General features: G+C 36.5%; 3 protein-coding genes across 6 annotated transcripts; 2 read left to right on the forward strand and 1 right to left on the reverse strand.

The window, feature by feature from the left end:
• Nucleotides 1-1,121: 1,121 nt before the first annotated feature.
• LOC123211837 lies at nt 1,122-4,691 on the reverse strand. 3 transcript variants are annotated; one of them, XM_044630782.1, is made up of 2 exons: nt 4,447-4,691; nt 1,122-1,376 (listed from the first exon to the last, which is right to left on the reverse strand). In XM_044630782.1, the coding sequence occupies exons 1-2, from the start codon at nt 4,607-4,609 to the stop codon at nt 1,138-1,140; spliced, it is 402 nt and encodes a 133-aa protein (XP_044486717.1). In that variant the 5' UTR covers nt 4,610-4,691; the 3' UTR covers nt 1,122-1,137. The 3 variants fall into 3 exon arrangements, with proteins under 3 accessions (XP_044486717.1, XP_044486700.1, XP_044486708.1); XM_044630765.1 differs by lacking the exon at nt 1,122-1,376 and adding an exon at nt 2,186-2,733 and having other exon boundaries at nt 4,447-4,684; XM_044630773.1 differs by lacking the exon at nt 1,122-1,376 and adding an exon at nt 2,186-2,712 and having other exon boundaries at nt 4,447-4,678.
• A 953-nt stretch (nt 4,692-5,644) lies between these two features.
• Nucleotides 5,645-9,204, forward strand: LOC123210417 (protein REVEILLE 8-like). Of its 2 annotated transcripts, none has more exons than XM_044628763.1 (8): nt 5,645-5,958; nt 6,252-6,309; nt 6,379-6,502; nt 6,598-6,747; nt 6,858-6,983; nt 7,080-7,189; nt 7,631-7,690; nt 7,806-8,757. In XM_044628763.1, exons 1-8 carry the CDS (start codon nt 5,744-5,746, stop codon nt 7,950-7,952), a joined length of 990 nt encoding a protein of 329 aa, XP_044484698.1. In that variant the 5' UTR covers nt 5,645-5,743; the 3' UTR covers nt 7,953-8,757. The 2 variants fall into 2 exon arrangements, with proteins under 2 accessions (XP_044484698.1, XP_044484706.1); XM_044628771.1 differs by having other exon boundaries at nt 5,647-5,958; nt 8,725-9,204.
• A 753-nt stretch (nt 9,205-9,957) lies between these two features.
• Nucleotides 9,958-11,709, forward strand: LOC123220661 (mediator of RNA polymerase II transcription subunit 4). The gene is made up of 2 exons (XM_044643233.1): nt 9,958-10,214; nt 10,303-11,709. The coding sequence occupies exon 2, from the start codon at nt 10,339-10,341 to the stop codon at nt 11,599-11,601; it is 1,263 nt and encodes a 420-aa protein (XP_044499168.1). The 5' UTR covers nt 9,958-10,214; nt 10,303-10,338; the 3' UTR covers nt 11,602-11,709.
• The last annotated feature ends 60 nt before the right edge of the window (nt 11,710-11,769 follow it).

Genomic DNA, 11,769 nt, shown 5'->3' on the forward strand with positions numbered 1-11,769 from the left:
GAAGCAGACACAGGGGAGTTCTCATTCATTTTACTGCAATGGAACTTTACAACAGAGGGAGTTAACTTATAAGCTAATACCAGGAACAATGTCAAAAGCAAGATATATTGGAGTTTCGGTTTTGACATTTAGTTATGAAGCTGTTGAGTCGTGTGGTTGTGGAAGCTGTGTTTCTTGTGATATCACCTTCTGTTCTTTCTTCTTCAGTCTTCTTCTGGCTTTTGCCGCTGCTCTTGTCACCAGCTCCACAATGTTGGACAATATTTTAACTTTGATGAGACCTCGACGCGGTGGTAACCTTGCCTTCTTTTTCTTGTGAGGATCAGCCATTGCTCCTGACTGAGAACATTCTGAGGAGAGAGAACGACATGAAGAATAGTTTGTGTTTAACAGAAATGTCATTATAATAAATGAAGTAACAGAAAAAGCTATAATTTTAGAAATGGGTTTGAGTTATAAATCAAAGTTAGAATGAAAGCAGAGACCAATGCAGCATATATATATGTTGTTTGAATGCTGGGCCATTAGCTTATTGCTCCAAAAGTTTTACTTTCAAGGGATAATTATCTTTAACTGTTCAAATTCATAGCTTATAATTTCTTCCAGCTGATTGATGAGGCAGTCAAGAAACCAAAAGAGCAGAGCATAATGAAACCAGGCGAAGGCAAAACATTTTTTTTTTTTGGTAAGCAAATTTTTCATAATTTCATAAGTGTAACAGAGGCTCAAACTTAAATTTTTTTACTTGAAAATTATAATATTCTGTCAGTTTTATTAACCTCTTATTAAGTCAAAACTATTGTTGATGTATAAAAAAAGATTAAAAGATTTGAAAAGTCTTAGTCCACATTTTACATGAGCAGACAGAGTAAGAAATTCTCCGGACTAATATATCTTGTTATCGTGTTTTTTCAAGTCTTCTTGTCCCCTGTGAAAATGACTCAATTTTCTTTTGCTTGGAAGAAAAGAGACAAAACTAATACATGTCTGCATTAGGTAAAAGAAAAAACAAGTAGTGGAAGTAAGATATGATCAAACTTTTTTTGGACCTGAACTCCACCTTTGAATTTCGGGCAAGAGGAAGAAAACACAAATGGCACGACCACAGTTCACTTGTTCACATTGGAAAAAATTTCTTTAGGGAGTATTTCTTGATGACTTCAGGATTCCTTTGGCACCCCATTTGAGCTTTCTATTCTTAGACATAATTATAAAGAAATCAAAGCTTTTGCCAACCAACTGGCTAACATGAGTACCCCCGCAGCCACACTCCAACTTCCACATTATCTTCCTCAGCATCAGCACCAGTCTGGCTACTGTGCCTGTCAATTTCTGTCGTTTGGTGCAATGCATCATGGTAGCATGTTCACTTATAACTGTATATGTATGTGCAGAGTTCAGTTATAATCACAGATATCTATGTGCAAATATTTGTAGTATGATGCATCAGACCAAATTACCCATTAAGGTAAGAAAGGGAAAATACTAATGTAAAGCAGAAAATAGAACAAACACAAAAGGCAGTTAGTGACAAAAGGATTTGGGAGTTCAGCACAGAGAATCTCACATACAGAATATTGTTTTGAATCCAAAAACTTAATCAGGAGAACACTTTTATATAAAAATCTTTTAGACAACAAATCATAAATTAAATCTATGTATGGATATCTGTCACAGATTTTACTATAATAATAAATCTTTTGTAAGTATTATGTATATACAACCGCCGTTCACAAGAGGCCATCATTAGAAATTCAAAAATCCTGATTTCCGCACATAGTCTCAGGACTCATAGGAATTTAGATAACCTCTTGATCAAACATGTTAATTTACTCAAATATCTACATGTCATTCATTAGATATATAAAAGAGGAGAAACTTTTACACCAAGACCTTGTGCACATCAATTAGACAACACCCTCAACACAAATACACTTTTCTAATTCTTTTCTAATATGAGATTCCTTCACTCAGTTACTTCCAAAATAATCAACAAAAAATGAGAAATTTCAGTATTACTAGGAACAAGACTGAGGATTAATCATTCAGATTTTACGTTACCCTGTACAGGAATTTTATGTTCTTGATAACGGTAGGCTAATCCAAAAAAAAAAATCTCCATGCAAAACAAGTAAAATCTTTAGAATTCTTGAGTTCTTTTTTCTAAATTTCACAGGTCAATGCATATGGAAGAAATTTCCCTTCATAAAGATACATCTCACACTGTGAGATAAGAATAGTTAAGAATATTTCTAGGCAAATTTATAGTCCATTAACAATACTCAGTTGCTCTTAAATATTGGGTATACTCAACTGGAGAAAGAGGAAAACAAATAGTTGCATTCACTTACAATTCACTACTCCTTCCCCTATATTCATTTCTTGGTAATGATCATAACACCGCAAGGCCTGCTTTCTATGAGTGAAATAAAATAAAGTTAGATTACTTGACCGGAGCAAGAATCGTGTAGAGAAGAAGAAATGTGACTACTATAATGGCCCCAACTAGAGTAAATCTTGGACTGGTCCATAACATCAGATTTGACCGTTCAATTCTCTTTATGGGATCAACCTCCTCAGACAGTGGATAGTTTGAACGTGTAGGATTCCAGCTCACATACTTGTTTGGATTAAACCGTGAGGAGAGAGTTTTTTTCCCTTGCTTCCTGAAGCTTGACCATGCCTTATCCCAATCCGTTGAGAATTTATCACCTGAAATTTGCATGAAAAATGCTGGAATGGGTTTATAGAAGCAGTCTAAAGATGGCATAAAGTGGTTGAACCATAGTTTCCAATAATAAAGATGGGCCAGACCCAATCAAAGAATAAATATAGCATATGAATTTTGTTCGTGAAAATTACATAATTTGTTCTTTTTTAAGCAAATTTTAGATGTTAATGATAAACTAGTATTAAATCAAAGAAATAAAAGTTATTAGTCTGCCCATAAGGAATAGCAAAGAAAATAGAAAATAGCAGCAACATAGCCTTTTAGAACAAAATGTTCAAGCAGAGAACAAAAAGGCAAAAGGAACTTATATTGTAAAAGAATGATATGCAGTTTTATATATATGCCACTTCAGGAGGCAAAAGTGAACTAATTTAGTAAACTAGCTTCAAATGTCAACAAAAATACCTTTGTTGCAGAATGTAATTTTTCATTCTGACCTAAAAAATAATGTCCCTGTATAATATACTAATTAGCTCAAGTAGATAAAATCAAAAGACATCCAAGTGTAAAGTAGAATTTTGGTGTATGTCACTACTAACTAGAGTATGTGATTGAATAGTATACCAATGAGGCAAAAACTAAAATGGAGAATCACATTATATGGTGCAACCACTTTTTGCTACCACATAGTTTCTTTACACCGCAGACCAGAAAACAGAGCAGCTTGGACGGTCTGCGTTAGGCCTTTTGCAAGATATGGGTAACAAAGAAAAGTGTTCTATCCATGGCATTCTGCCACAACAATATCAATGAATTTCTTACAATACCAGCACACACCAAAGGTCATAAGAGATAAGCATCACTTGCAAATGTTTTCTTTCAGGTTCCTTGGTTCAGATAATATTGTTCACATTATCATTGCTCCTGTTAATAGTAAGACAATGCTGGAAAATTCAGATATGGTGATTTGAATTTTAAGCTTAAGCTTGAAAGTAGGGCATTCAGCTCTTTAAGAGGCCCCTTCAAGTGTCCCATGAACCAATTTAACCCAAATACAGACAGAATAGAGGACCTCAACTCTGATACAATCATCACTACCATGTTAATCTTTAGGTAATTACCTGACCCAAAAACTTAAAGCCAACAGAAGAGCCCAATTTAAGCTCTCTAGCATTACTGACTGCGTGATACTGTCTCAGAAAAAAAACTCATATATATGAAGATAGATGATTAGTAGAAAATGCACTTAGATACTGAATTCCTGAATGGCCAATTTGCCCTTAGTAGACCTTCTCCTTGATCCTGAATTCCACAAGGTCAAATATGACAAGTAATTATGGATCTACCATAAGAAAAGCAAACTGCTATAACACGCCAAGAATAAAAGAACCCCATTGTCCACAAAACTAAGGAATGTTTTCACCTCCCATTTCTTTCACAATGCTCTCTTTCACTAGCTTTGACATATTAAAAAAGTAGCCACGTTTTCCTCTCCAAAAAAATAGCTCTTCCCTAATTCATTTCTTCCCAACACAAAATCAAGCACTTAATTTGATGAGATCGGAACCCATCTCCATATCTTCAGCATAACATCACCACTTCCAGACTATACTTTTAACTAATTGATTCACACAATGACGTAAACTAAACATACATCACTATAAAGCACTAAACTTTTCAAAACGACAGTTAAATGAAAAAAAATTCCCAGATGATGAATAACCAAATAAAAAGATATATACAGATTAAAGACAACAATGAAACCATGCAAGCACCTTTACTGTTATCACCATTTTGTTGGGGTTGCTGTGAATCTTTTCTAGTACACAAGGGTCTCAATGGAAAACAAGAAGAAGAAGACGAGTGCGGCTTATTTGATTTAGAGCAGAAGGAGTGGGATGCTATGCTTCCAAAACGAACTTGAATATCCATTTGCATCCCCAAAATGATTCCAGACACGGAGCTTTTTAATTTCTTGAGCTAGCTAACGACCAACGGTTCTCTGTCATTCTTATCGCTGTGTCAAAATAATAATCTCTAATTATTCCATGTCATTTGAGAGAGTGACACGTTGCACATTTTTTAGTCCTTGTGGGACCATGTGGTACATTTATACTTTCCATATATTTTGGGTGTGTTGTTTCAGTACGTCAAAATTAAGGAGGACAATAAAACCCCGCCAAAACACCGATTAAGCTACAGCACTTGCGCCCGTCCGATTAAATCGATCTTATGATTGTCCTAAATCAGAGGGGCGTTTCAGAACTCATGTCTAGTATCTACCGCACACAAACATCTCTGTCCATTCTCTCACCTGGCGATGTTTGGCAGGTCAGCTTTAAAAGTAGTTTGCTACCAACTCGTGTGGCTGATCAACATGCCACGTGCCACTGTTTTCCTATTAAAAGTTTGAAGAATGATGCCGGGGTCCAATTATCCGCCCCAGATGTAAACGAGGATGATCTGAGCCGTCGGATTTTGCGGTCATATGAAACATGATGGATTGCTACTGGGACCACCTTTTGTCTGAGAGCGAAAATGCAACGGACGCATGAAATATGGTATTGGTGGTTCTGAATATTAGTGGCCAGGAAGGACTCACACGTACGCATCACAAATCTCTGATGGGACCCACCTCTGTTTGGTTTCACGATTACTCACCCGATTTCTTACTCATCGGCGGCGCTATCAACTCTGACTCGCTGATTCTCTTGCCTCATGCCAATCTTATCTTTTAATTGTAGCTAATGACAAGAGTTGGATTAAGACAATGAAATTTGAATTTTAAATAAATTAAAATTAAACTTGTTTAAATTAGTAAAAAAAAAATTATTAAAAATAATGAGTAAAATAAATAATATTATTAATAAAATAAATGATCACATCTGAAATTAAACTAAGTGACAGACTTAGAAGTTGGCGTAGTAAAAGTGACCACGGGGGCGATTAGTTGAAAGGTCTGGACTAACTCACCACACAGTATCACAAGCTTGCGCGCCACACACGCGGACCTCGCCATTCTCTTTCTCTCTCTTTTTCTCTCAACAGTCTTTTTATCTTTCTGGAAGTTCCATGGTAGTTAAAACTGCAAAAATGAATTCCAACGTATCATCATCTGCACATCCTCCACCGCCGCCGCAATACATGGCCACCACGTCCACAGCTGCCACCACATCAACGGCCACAGATAGTGGCGGCAAGAAGGTCAGGAAACCTTACACCATTACCAAGTCTAGAGAGAGCTGGACCGAAGAAGAACATGACAAGTTCCTCGAAGCTCTTCAATTGTATGTTCTTCTTTTTCGTTTCGTTAGTTGCAAGTTTTATAAGTGTATAATCGAAGATAATTATGTCTTAATTCAGATTGATATGTTGAAATTTGTGTGATTTCTTACCTATTTCTAGTTGCTGATTGCTTCAGTTTGCTTTCAGCGCCTTAAGTCAGTATTTTTTTCTTCTAATTTGATTTGTTGCCTCTAATTGTTGGTATCTCGTATTGTGAATTAATTGAAGTCCGAGGCTTCTTGTTTTAACAGCAATTCTGATATCAGTTGGTTTCTGTTGTTTTTTGTTGATTCAGGTTTGACCGTGACTGGAAAAAGATTGAAGATTTTGTGGGTTCTAAAACAGTTATTCAGGTAAAAATAAAGTGATTTATTTCATGTTTCTGTGTGCTATTATAGTTTTCTGAAGTTTTTTGTTTGCAGATTCGGAGTCATGCCCAGAAATACTTTTTAAAGGTCCAGAAGAATGGGGCAATTGCCCATGTGCCTCCCCCTCGTCCTAAACGCAAGGCTGCTCATCCTTATCCACAGAAAGCATCAAAAAATGGTTTGGATTTCTTATGCATGGTGATGATTTATTCTATTGAAGCACACTAAGTACGTATTTGACAATGTTTGACATGTTATCTCTTGCATTTTTAGCACCCCTGCAGACATCTGTGGCTTATCCGTCGGCAAATACCCTTGCAGCTGGGTATACCCAATGGGATGATTCGTCCATTCTGATAAATGCAGCTTCAAGCAAAATTATGTCATCCCTAGAAGATTTTACCAATTTACCTGGAGCTGAAGGCATGCTTATTTCTTTTTCTGTATTTTATTTAAGTTTAAATTTTAGTAGACTAGCTTTACTGAAGGGAACTTTCCAGCACTTATTATGGCATACCACATTACTGATTCAGCTGATATTGGATCAAAGGGCCTATCAAGGATGGGTAACAGTTCTGTTAGTGGCATTGGAAGCTCAAGTAGAACACCAACCAGTTCAGAGATACCAAAGCAGGGGAAACAAGTTCCTATGCTTCATGGTAAACATGTCAATCTATGCGTTTGTTTTCCCAAATTAACTTATCTAGCCTATGATTAAGAAAGTGGCTCTATTCAATTTTTCCTCTGCTTTGCAGGTGTACCAGACTTTGCTGAAGTGTATAGCTTCATAGGGAGTGTCTTTGACCCAGACACCAGAGGCCATGTGCAAAAGCTCAAGGAAATGGATCCCATAAATTTTGAAACGGTGGGTTTAATAAAACTTTATTGTCAGATTCAGTAGTTTGTGATGCTGGTAGATAGCTGCCCCTGTCTCACCTGCTGTCGTGTGAAGATAACTTCTATTTATCATCAACTAAAAAGAATATGTCAAAGGACCTAATATATTTATTGTTATAATGTTAGTGGCCAATGTTCCAAATAATGTATACAAAACAGTACTTGAGATAACTAGTAACTAATGATGAAGTTAGCAATTCAACTATGGCTATAGGGTTTCAGAATGATTATACTATAATTTTCTTATGCGTTAGATATCATATGCTGTTGTCTGTTATATGTTGGAAACTGCTAGTATCTGTAAGGGAATTCAATCTTCCTGTTCAGTTGAACGGTAACAAGAACTTCCCTATTCAATTTGTGTAATCCTTCAGAAGATGTGTATAACTCCTTTTGTTGATTTGTGCAGGTTTTATTATTGATGAGGAACCTCAGTGTTAACTTGTCTAGCCCTGATTTTGAGCCAATTGTAAGTTTTAATTTCTTTGTTAATATAATTATACTCATTAGTGCACATACCTTGCTCTAGTTTTGCATAAATAAGTGATATTCCTTGCTAAGCGCTTATTTTTTAAAGTTTTTAGGCCTGGTTTTCCTTAGACTTGCAAAAGTGTGCTCTCCGTGTTATGCCTATGCCTGGCTTCTTCTGTTGGAAAATTTACATAACTATCTCACTTATGTTTATATATGTAACTTGTTTAGATTCCCTGAGAGGAATTTACAAGCAATAGATGATGTATCAATTGAATTGGATAAATTTATTAGAGAGCAATGCTACGTATATACAGTTTTGGTACACAATTTGAGTATATAGATGATATGTCATCATATAATTAAATATTATTTTATCTTTAATTCAAAATCATTTAATTATATAATAACATATCATCTATATATATCCAAATTGTGTAATAAAAGTATGTACACATAGTTTTATTGTTTATGTTAAGCTTAAAATTCTCTTCCCGATGAGGTTGTACCTACAAAAATGTGAATGCATTGCAAATATAGCAATTTTCTTGATGAAAAGTTGGCTGTCATTTACCTTGTGTTTATAAGCCACGGTCCTTGGAAGAATCACTGTTACACTAATGATACTAGTTGTGAAAAAGTAAGAAATAAGAAAATGATATAATTGATTAACTACAGGCCTTGCCATCTTTGTCATATGCAGCCTAATGCAGAGTCCAAATCTTTTATTCAAAGGAATCCGCTTGGACAGGTTACTGGAGGATATGCTTTTGCTATTCTAAATAGATTATAAAAAGAAATCCTGAATTAGTTATGGGCATTATAATTTTCCTCTTTAAGTAGCAGATTGAGATCAGAAACATATTACTTATCTAAGGACATTGGTTTATACAATATATGGTTGTGTTGATCACTGTTGTGAGTTGGTTTGTTTCTTGGTGGTTCTGTCCAATTACTTTTTCCCTTATTTGAACATTTCTGGTGGTTCCAACTGATTGATCTGACTTTGTCTGGTTGATTTCCTTGGTTCAGAGGCAGGTCATGTCATCCTATGACGCTAATTCAGAAACAGTGGGGATCGTTTCCAGCAACCAAACAAGGGATATATCATGTTGAACCATTACTACTTACAATTAGCTGACTAGTGTGTTTGTTTTATCTCTTAGTTTTCTTCTCACCAAATTTCTTTTTTCCTATATTATACCTCTTCTTTCCTTGTAATTTCCCCATTCACCTTATATTCTGTTTTCTTCACTATAATCTTTGATGATTATAAATTAGAACTGTCTAATGTAATTGTCCTTGCGTCATTTACATGGAAAGTTTGCAAATTTAGGCAGAAACCATTGCTAGAATAGGCAAGAGAATTTGTAATGATGCAGTGTAAGCAGTTAGTCATTTTGAAGGTGTAAATCCGAGTGTCCACTTACCTCACTGGGAGTGGTTGTTATTTGAAGCAAACAAACTATTTATATCTCATCAAATGTATTGAGTTGCGCATCTTTACGCTAATGGCCTGTTAAAGTAGATGGGTTTTGTATTTGTAGATAGTTGCCAACATTGCCAAATTAATGCAAAGATGCAATAATTCGAGTACTATATTTTTATTGTAATACGGAGTATGTCCACATGCTCATGGCAACATTCGTGGATGTCTTCAGGTATGACTTTGGATATAAATTCATTAATTCTTGCATTATACTCTACAAATCAACTAATGTCAAATTTTTAGGAACAGGTAAATAACAAGCAAACATATTTAGAAAAAAAATATTCACTAACGAGAATAAACAATGAATTTACATTAATTCAACAAGTTTTACAATAAACGAGGATGGCTACTTCTTTACGCCCCAAATAATAGCAAAAAGGAGAATGAAATATCAATATTTATTTTTTTGTTCGGTTTTCGAAAGATCAGAATGTCTTTTTAATTCAACAAATAATGAGTAAATAGAGTTTGAGAAGAAAAAATTACAACTAAATCTATAAATTAGTTTACAGAAACTTTTCTAATTTATTCAAGTGAATCTAAGTGTGATCTCTGATTTATTTTTTATATTTAACCTTTTTATTCTTTCATTTTTATTCAAAATCATACATTTTTTAATTTTATTTCATTTTTATATTTGTTATCAAGGTCTCAGGCCCGTTCGTGAGGCGTTAGCTCCAACCCAAATCCACACACAACCTCACTCCTTATTCCCGTAACCAAACACTCCCAAAAAACCCTAACTCTCACTATATAAACATATAAAATATATTCTCTCATTTTTTTTCCAGCACTCCCACAAGCTAAACCCTAGCCACCCCTTCCATTTCACTCCCCAAAGCCAATGGCAGCGGCAGCTCGTCCCTTAGTCTCCGTCCAGTCACTGGAAGGTGACATGGCCACTGATGCAGCCTCCACCGTGCAATTATCCGCCGTCATGAAGGCTTCGATCCGTCCCTGTATCGTCACTTTCGTGTAATTAATCACTCTTCTCCTCGTCGTAGTTGAATTCTCGATCGAGTTTCTCCTGGTAACTTCTGATTCTTATATTGAAGCTCAATTCAATTGTTTAGTTTATGAAGAACTCTGTTTTTAGTTAATTTGGAAATTGAATCTAGGGTTTTGTATTCCCCTTTCAATTATACACGAACATAATGCTGCAACATCAAATTGTTCAATCGCCGGCTAGATTAGGCCTTACAAACCCTAATTCTCCTTCTCTTCAAAACCCTACCCCTCCCAAATTCCCCTCATCCTCTCACCAATTTCACCACCACTCCGCCGTCTCCTCTGCCTCTACGACCGCCACGCCTAATCCTACTCCCACCACCTCGACCGCTACATGTAACTCCTCAACTCTCCTCTCGCTTCTCCCGCCGCTGCCCCGGGCCCAAGCCCTTCTCCTTCAAATGGCTTCTTTAGCCTCTAAACTCTTTGAAGTCTCACCTAATCGTTCCCTTTGGATCACTGCATTCCGCGGCTCGCTTCCCACGTTTTTGTCTGCTCAAATTCAGTCTCAGCCTCCGCCTCCTCTTGAGTCTTCTCCCTCTACCACTAAGGAAATTATATCTTGCTTTACTGCCCTTCAGACTCAGCTTTTTGAAGCTGTTGCTGAGCTCCAGGAAATTCTTGACCTTCAAGATGCAAAGCAAAAGATTGCACGTGAGGTTAGGTCTAAGGATTCATCTATTTTTGCTTTTGCTAATAAGATTAAGGAGGCAGAGCGCGTTCTTGATATCCTTGTTGATGATTATTCGGATTATAGACGTCCAAAGAGGGTGAAACTGGAGCATTGTGAGGACGAAAGTGATGATTTGTGTACCACAACTGTTGCGTCTAAGTTGAATTTGTCGGATATTTTGTCATATGCTCATCGGATTAGCTACACAACTTTTGCACCACCTGAGTTTGCTGCTGGTGGGCCTCTGCGAGGAGCAATGCCACCTGCTCCTCAAGAGGAGCAAATGCGGGCATCTCAGTTGTATGCTTTTGCTGATCTTGATGTGGGGTTGCCGAAAACTGTTGAAACTAGGGAGAAAACGATTGAGGCCATCATTGAGCCTCCCCCTTTGCAGCCAGTGGATGCAAATCCACTTGCAAACTTGGCTGGTTTGCTTCCTCCAAATTTTACAGTGCCATCAGATTGGAAACCAGGGATGCCTGTCGAGTTGCCAAAAGATTTTCCGCTCATGCCTCCACCTGGATGGAAGCCTGGAGATGCAGTACCATTGCCTCCATTGGATGCAATTTCTGTGCCTAGAGTTGATGAACAACCAATGCGACCGGTTCCTCCTCAGGGATTATATAAACAACCAGAGACAATCCAAGTTCGACATGTTGAGCTGGATATTTTGGATCAGGATGATGACAGTAGTGATTATAGCAGTGAAGAAGGCAGCTCTGATGATGATAGTTGACTGAGTGATTGTTCTGAAGTTTTGTGAGCTGAAATGTTTGAGGTAAAGTGTATTAACAAGTTATCCTTACTAAGCAATCTAACTGAAATAAAATTTATGTTTCACTTATGAATGTTTTCTTCTTCGTAGTGTAATGTGTATATAATTTTTCCATTCCAAATTTGACTT

Source organism: Mangifera indica, chromosome 1 (assembly GCF_011075055.1).
Source record: "Mangifera indica cultivar Alphonso chromosome 1, CATAS_Mindica_2.1, whole genome shotgun sequence".
Taxonomy (NCBI): Eukaryota; Viridiplantae; Streptophyta; class Magnoliopsida; order Sapindales; family Anacardiaceae; genus Mangifera; species Mangifera indica.

Bases quoted from the DNA above. Each gene is read 5' to 3' on its own strand.
- LOC123220661 (XM_044643233.1), top strand. From the start codon at position 10,339: ATGCTGCAACATCAAATTGTTCAATCGCCGGCTAGATTAGGCCTTACA.
- LOC123210417 (XM_044628763.1), top strand. From the start codon at position 5,744: ATGGTAGTTAAAACTGCAAAAATGAATTCCAACGTATCATCATCTGCA. The intron at 5,959-6,251 runs GTATGTTCTTCT...TTGTTGATTCAG, and splicing joins TTCCTCGAAGCTCTTCAATT to GTTTGACCGTGACTGGAAAA. The intron at 7,691-7,805 runs GTAAGTTTTAAT...TAAAGTTTTTAG, and splicing joins GCCCTGATTTTGAGCCAATT to GCCTGGTTTTCCTTAGACTT.
- LOC123211837 (XM_044630765.1), bottom strand. From the start codon at position 4,609: ATGCAAATGGATATTCAAGTTCGTTTTGGAAGCATAGCATCCCACTCC. The intron at 2,734-4,446 runs GTGCTTGCATGG...AACCCATTCCAG, and splicing joins AAATGGTGATAACAGTAAAG to CATTTTTCATGCAAATTTCA.